General features: G+C 28.9%; 1 protein-coding gene across 1 annotated transcript; it reads left to right on the forward strand.

Moving 5' to 3' along the window:
* Positions 1 to 2,307: 2,307 nt before the first annotated feature.
* Positions 2,308 to 5,550, forward strand: LOC149147146 (uncharacterized). The gene is made up of 4 exons (XM_089441728.1): positions 2,308 to 2,602; positions 4,562 to 4,659; positions 4,758 to 4,879; positions 5,361 to 5,550. Exons 1-4 carry the CDS (start codon positions 2,308 to 2,310, stop codon positions 5,548 to 5,550), a joined length of 705 nt encoding a protein of 234 aa, XP_089297854.1.
* Positions 5,551 to 7,479: the final 1,929 nt, after the last annotated feature.

The raw sequence follows: 7,479 nt of genomic DNA on the forward strand, positions 1-7,479 counted from the left end.
GAGGTCCTCCATGCCCTCTTTTTTTTTGTGTCTACTACCTTGGATGGTTGGCTTTTCTTGTTTGGATCCCTCATTAGCCAGCCCTGCATGGTTAGTCTTGGGTTCTAAAGATGCATGTTCAGTTGCTTACAATCCTTTTGAGCAAACTTGATGAAATTGCTTTCTCGTGTGCATACAAACTTTTTGTATTCTATGTAATTTTATGATATAACATACCACTCCTGATTTAAAAAAAAATTTAAAGATGTGTATTATTATTATTATTATTATTTTAAATTTTAGAAATGATATTTCTATTTTTATAATAATTTTTAAAATATAAATCTATTTTAAAATAATTTATGTTAAAAAAAATTCCGTTAACTTTTCGAATATTCCTATAATTCAGAAGAATATTTATTTCAAATTTTAAATTCACCATTAATTTCGAATAAAACAAAGTAAAGTAACCAAATCTCAACGTCTAAAATGTGTGGCCACCCTATGTCGTTAAGGTCAACATTTTAATCCCTAGCTTAATCTTCTGCCTAAGGTCTACAGGTAATTTCTAAGTTCGTTAAGATGCGGTTATGTATCTGTGGAGACTGACTATCTTGCTATACTGTAAAGTAGCCAGTGATGGTTTGTGAGAATAACAAGTTGTTTTGCTCAGGGCGAGTGCAATTTTCTCAGAGCTTCAGGCAACCTATTTGGCAGTTATCAACATCTAAGCTTAAAAAACTATGGAAACAGTTAGTAAACTATGGTATATAGTTTTAAATATTTTAAAATTGAAATAAACAGAAATGTAATTGAACCAGGTTTATTCTACAATCCGATATAATGTGTAAAAATGTCAGTCTATCATCAAAGTTGAAATTTTGCTCATATTAATTTAAATAAAAATTAAAAAAAAAGAATCTAAAAATTAAATAACTATACAAAACATTTAAATAATATTGTCTCATAAAAAAAAATTATTTGCACGTGAAGAAATTAGACTCTTCTCGGTTATATTAGATCTGTATTTAAAATGGATCTATGCTAGTGTAATATAATGCAAAGTTTGCCCAATTCTTTTTTAAGGATAATTTAAAAATTTTCACTAATCTTACTAATTTTTAATGTACAAATTGAAAAATGTTTGGTGATATTTTGATTAAATATTCAAATTTCTAATGATTTTATAGTTTCCTAAAATTTTCATGAGGCTGAGGAATTGCTAGGGCAGCCAAAAATGGTCTGAATCTGGACAAAAGATTTCAAAAAATCTTGTAGAGACAGTGCTAAAATCATGTTGTTGTGAAAATGAATTCAGTACTATCGAAAACATCCAAAGCACTTAAAATTTTAAAATTTACCTATTGTAACTTAAATTTACAAACATCTTGCCAAATTTTCTCAAAATATAGCTGAACCCTAAAATTCCTGCAATGTGGTCATTCATATCACACCCAGTGTTGCTTTCTGAAATCCCATTTTTTTGCAGGCCCGCTATGATTGTTGCCCCCAGATTTGGCCGCAATAAACACGAATGCCTCAGGCTTCTAAATGGTGGCAGTTTGGTCTAATTAATACAAATCCATTGACACTAATGAATGTGCAATGACTTAACGTAACAGAATGCAATGTAGAGAGCATTGGTTTGTCTGCGCATTTAAGGATTTTGTTCGATTTTATTGGGTTAATTACCAAAATTAACCCCTAAATTTGTGCAAGCTGGTCATTGAGCTCACACCCCGTGTTTCTTTCTGAAAGCCCATTTCTTTTGCAGGACCGCTTTGGTTATTGCCCCCAGATTTGGCGGCAATAAACATGAATGCCTCAGGCTTCTTAACGGTGGCAGTTTGGTCTAATTAATACAAATCCAATGACTTTAATGGAAAGTGCAATGACTTCACGTAACAGAATGCAATGTAGAGAGCAATTGTTTTTGTGTCCATTTAAGAATTTTGTTCGATTTTAATGGGCTTGCCTGCATTTGTTTTTCCGCAGGATTTTGTTCGATTTTATTGGGTTTGCCTGCATTGGTAGAGAGCATTTGTTTTTCTGCCCAGTTAAGGAATTTGTTCGATTTTATTGGGTTCGACAGCATCAGTTATTTTGACATCTTTAGGTGGATCGTTTTTGGCTTTTATTATATTTAAGGTATGCTGTTGAAGTAAACGCAATAAGCGCAACAAACTTACACGGGTTCAATTTACGGTTGACAGCAACCATCTTTGCTAATTTATAAAACTGAGTTCTCTATGCATTGAGAGTTCTATGTACTTTCAGAGCTGTGGGTATTAAGGGTTTCCTTCTGCGCAGTAATATCGAAGAAGAACAATGGATAGCAAACGTTTTATGAGCTTTAGCTTCAGGGGATCGAATGCTGCAGCTTCTGTTAAAACAAAATCCATCAACGATTCAGGGCCCTTAGATTATGACGGTAGTATGATAGAGGAGATTAAGCCTTATTTGATGGAAGACTGTCCGGCCATGGTGAGAAAAGTTATGGTGGTTGTAGATGCCACACGAGAGGCCAGGAGAGCTCTGATTTGGGTTCTTACTCATTCTCTGCTTAAGCATGACAGGCTGATTTTGTTACATGTTGCGCCACTGCCTCCGTCTACTTCCAAAGGTATGTGTATGTGTACGGCTGTTGGAGTTAAAATACATTTCTCTTCATTTCACCTTTCACCCATATAATATTTGTCAAATGTATTTCTTAGTTTAATGAAGATGTCTTTTTCTTTTGGAATTTTAGCATTAATCTATCTATTCATTTTACATTTCATCCATATTATATTTTCAAATGTACCTTGTTTGATTTCGTAGAATTTTACAGCATTAATCTAATCTAAGTGTGAATATCTATATAAGTGTGAATATCTATATATATATAATAGTTATAAAATGTGAAGTTGGATATTTTTAATAACAATGTTTTTTTATTCAGAATTAGAAAAAGATATCTTAAAACTAATTTCATTATAAAGGCATATTTGTAATGGAATTCTCACAATATATATATAAAATATATTTTTAAACTATTTTAAATATTAAAATAAAAATTTTAATTATTAATTTGGAAATTTTCAATATTAATTGTTATTGAAAATATTGTTAGATAAATCATATTAGTTGGTTCTAAAAGTCGATTAAATCTCTACAATATGATTAATCTGAAAAATAAACTATTATCAAAATAAATCACAAAAGTCTAAAATTTAACATTGCTAAAGAATGTTAAACAATTGTTATTGAACATGAGTTCAACAAAATCTTGTAAAAGAATATTCTCATCAAATATGCTTTATTATTTCTCATTGCTAATAAATAAAGTGAACTCAAATATGCTTTATTATTTCTAATTACTAATAAATAATCCGAACTCATGTAGTTGATGCAAAATGGAATAAATCTTATGAAAATTATACTGGCAAGCTCCACCCCCAATCTTAAAGAACCATCCATATCAATATTTATATTGAAAAGGTCCTCTTAGGAATGAGCCCAACCCCCAAAATTCCTTAAAAAAAATGTCGCTTTTACTAAATTTATTTAATTGGAATATCAAAATTACAAGCTATAAGAAATAGTTGGTCTAGGAAAACAATTAATTTCTTCTCTAAAACATAATATTTTTTTTATTTATATTTAAATCTAATTTGATAAAATATTTATGCAATATTTATTTTTGAATAAAATTTTCAAGGACTTTAATTTAATAAACAATAATTATTAGGTGAATGATAGAAATTTAACCTCCAAATAATATTCTGTAATATTTATAGTAATATACACAAATCAAAAATTTGAAATTTATCTCCAAAATATTTTTGTCTTTTTTTTGTTTTTTGTTTTTTTTTCTGTTCTAATTAAATTGATTAATAAAAAAATATATTATATGAACAAGTATGGTATGAAATGAGTTATGATTTTTTGACCATGTAATGTTGATAAACTATGATATTGTAGAAAGTCTATTTACATATTAAACATCTCCATAGTTGAATAGGCACAAACCTCCATAATTAAAAATCGTGTTTCCTATATATATATATATATAAATAACTATAATAATTTAAAATAAAATTATAATTTAATTAATTTTAACCATTTTGAAATTTTATCATTAAAAAATTATATTATATTATATTATATTTATTTGATATCTATTACCCTAAATTTTATAAAACAAAAGTACGATACAATTCAATTTTACTATCAATATTCCGATATTAAATTTTAAAATTTAGGCAATATATCACTACAATATTTGTTGGTTATACAATAGGTAAATTTGGATATACAACCTTGCTTCAAACCATGAGTTATATTTGTTGGTTATAGCATATGTAAATTTGGATATCCAACCTTGGCTCAAACCATGAATTAGATCGGTTTGTGTGGGTGGCCAGCTTCAAATGCCTAACGAATTCAAAATAAAAAAATGCATGTAATTAAGCGTAAGGTTTAGAGAGATCAATCTGTCCTACCTTCAGATATATCACCTAACAACACTTGAAATACTGATTCAGCATCTGTCCCCAGCCATGTTTTACAAATGCGAAGAGCTAATTTGTTCTGATTGCAGATAAGGATCCTCCTTTTTCCAGCAAACGTTACACAAATCCCATGGATTCTGCTCTTCTGAATTCTTTGAAAGCGATTTGCGCACAGCGAAGACCGGAGGTATACTGCGTTGATACTACGGTTATTTTCATTGCACTCATCCCATATTTATGTTACTTATTTCCAAGGATTTGCTGAGAGTTGAAATTTGGAAACAGGTGGAGGTAGAAGTGATGATTGTAGGAGGAAAGGAAAAAGGACCCACTATACTTCACAATGCCAAGAGGCGTTCGGCTTCTCTTCTGGTTTTAGGGCAGCCCAAGCCACCATTACTGCAGAAGTAATAACAAAATTCTGTGTAGTAATTTAATTTTGAATTATCATTTTTTTTTATCTGTAATAAGTAATATAATATATAATGTTTATTGTAAATATTAAGTAGCATGTAGTAAGTCAATTTTTTGGGTCATTGTCTTTACATTTTGTTGGTTAGATGAGAATAAAGTGATATTTAATCGGCAACATATAGAAAGACAAAAAACAATCTATCAACTTATGCATGATATGCTTAAGTAACCTTTCATAATTGTTGATATAAGTGACACTATTTTTATTGTGTCGTGCAGTAAATCAATTGATTATCTCTTAGTTTTTAATCAATTGATTACCTCTTAGTTTTTACATTTTATTGACTAGATAAAAATAAAATGATATTCAATGAACAATTTTATTAAAAACCAAAAAAAATCATCAACTTAGTACGTACATGATGGGCTTAACTCGCCTTTCATAATTGTTGACATAAATGACATTATGTGCAGATTACGATCTCTGTGGTCAGATGGAAAGTCTGCAAGTAAATCAGAGGATTCGGCAGCGGCAGCAGCAGTGGTGGAGTACTGTATTCAAAATGCAGAATGCATGTGTGTTGCAGTGAGAAAGAAGAACCAAAAAGTGGGAGGCTATCTGATCAGCACCAAGAAGCACAAGGACTTCTGGCTTCTGGCTTAGATTTTTCTGGTTGATTCCACTCCAACGTGTTCTTTTACCCCCGGTTCATTCATTGCAATACTACTTTTGACGATTAGGGGTCATCTTCAGCTTCACTATCCATCTGTTTCCCATGGATTTCTACCATATTTCATAAATAAATATTAAGTGGCCGTGGACTTCTACTATATTTCATAAATGTTAGTATAAATATGTGAAAGAATTGTAATTAAGATCAATCCCATTACGCTTGTATGAGGTAGAAAATAGCCAGGATGGCATCGTATTCGCCAAGGCATGAATACTTGCAAATCAATCTTTTTGTAAGAGAAATAGATTATTGGAAGGATGTGTGTAAAGAACTTTTTATGAAATAAATCTAGTATAATTTGAATGTGTAGTATAATTTGAATGTGTAATTGGTTTTTAATTTTACAAATAAGAGATCATATGTATATATATTAATTTGATGTTTTATTTCATTAAAATTTTAAGATTATATTATTATTGTTATAAAAAATATGATATAAAATTTAAAATTTAATATAAGTAACAATTAAACAGGGTAGAAATCAAATTACAGAATTTTTTGGTCAATGCCTTTTGAACCAAAAAGCGTGGTTCATCATCTGGACCACATGAAGAGCTAAACCATTGCAAAGGATTAAATAGAAAGCAATGTAGAGACATAATGAATAATGAAACAATATCATTATTTAAATATTTTTTCAAAAACTAGCCATTTAATATAGAAGTTACATAATAATATTTGTTTTTAATATATTTATAAATTAATATTATAATTTAAACATTATTGTTCAAATATAGCTCTTAGTCTTTACATTACTCTCTATTTAAGCCTTTGCCATGGTTTGGCTCTTCTCTCATATGATTTTTACCTAAAGGCTTTGTTTAATTCATTATGGATCACAAGCTTGAATACATAAATAAATAAGAATTATTAATATATTTATATAAATAACTAAAATAATTTTTTTATTATGAATTGATATAATTTTCAATAATTTGATTTTTAAATTTTTTTAGGATAATAATAAAAGTGAATTGCATAATTTTTATATATATAATTTTAATTGGGTGAATTTTTCAAGTATGTAGATATTTTTATCTTATTTCTTTTTATAAAAAAGATATTTCATAAAATGTAAAGTGAAGATAAATTTAAAGCAATAATAATAGGATTAGATTCATAATTTAAGTGTTAATTTTAAAAAATTAGATGTTTTATTTTTTGTTTTGTTTTGTTTTTTTTAGATTTTAAGATGTTTATGAATTAAATAAGTAGATATTTATGAATTAAATAAGTAGAAAATGTAAAATAAATAATATTGTGTTATTTTAATAATGAATTTAGGTTTTTTGATTTGTTTTTTTAAGGTTAAGTGTATTTCTTTAAAAAAGGGGATTTTTAATATGAGTTTAAATAGTCTCGTTAGTCTCTTATTAGGGAGGTCTAACCTAATCTTAAGAGAACTATTTGTATAGAGGAGAGTGATAACTAAATATTAAAAGATACAATATTTACTAAATTATTGTTGTAAGAGTGACATAGTGGTTTTGTAAGATAATTTATGTCACAAAAGAGACACAAGACATGGACATGACACACTTAAGCTCAAGAATTTGAGTTTGAGATTGTAATTCGGATGGGCTCATTTGGGTCGTTGGATGTTCTCCTTGCCATAGGAGGCATGTCAAGATGATATATTGTCCCCATTTTGTAATGTAAGTCCCTCAAGTTCCAATGCAAGTGCTCCAAGGAATGGAGAGTTTCTATGCGGTGCTCTTGCTAATTGATGAGAGTACACCTCAATAAAAACTTCTTTTGCTAGTAGAGATCATCAGTTTGCATATATTTATCAAATCAATCGCTCAAGTTTTCACATATTTATTAAATCAACCCCTCATGTGTCATGTGTCAAGGATCTA

Source organism: Pinus tabuliformis, chromosome 9, assembly GCF_031772625.1.
Source record: "Pinus tabuliformis cultivar Carrire ecotype Pingquan chromosome 9, CPIR1, whole genome shotgun sequence".
In the NCBI taxonomy this organism is placed as follows: Eukaryota; Viridiplantae; Streptophyta; class Pinopsida; order Pinales; family Pinaceae; genus Pinus; species Pinus tabuliformis.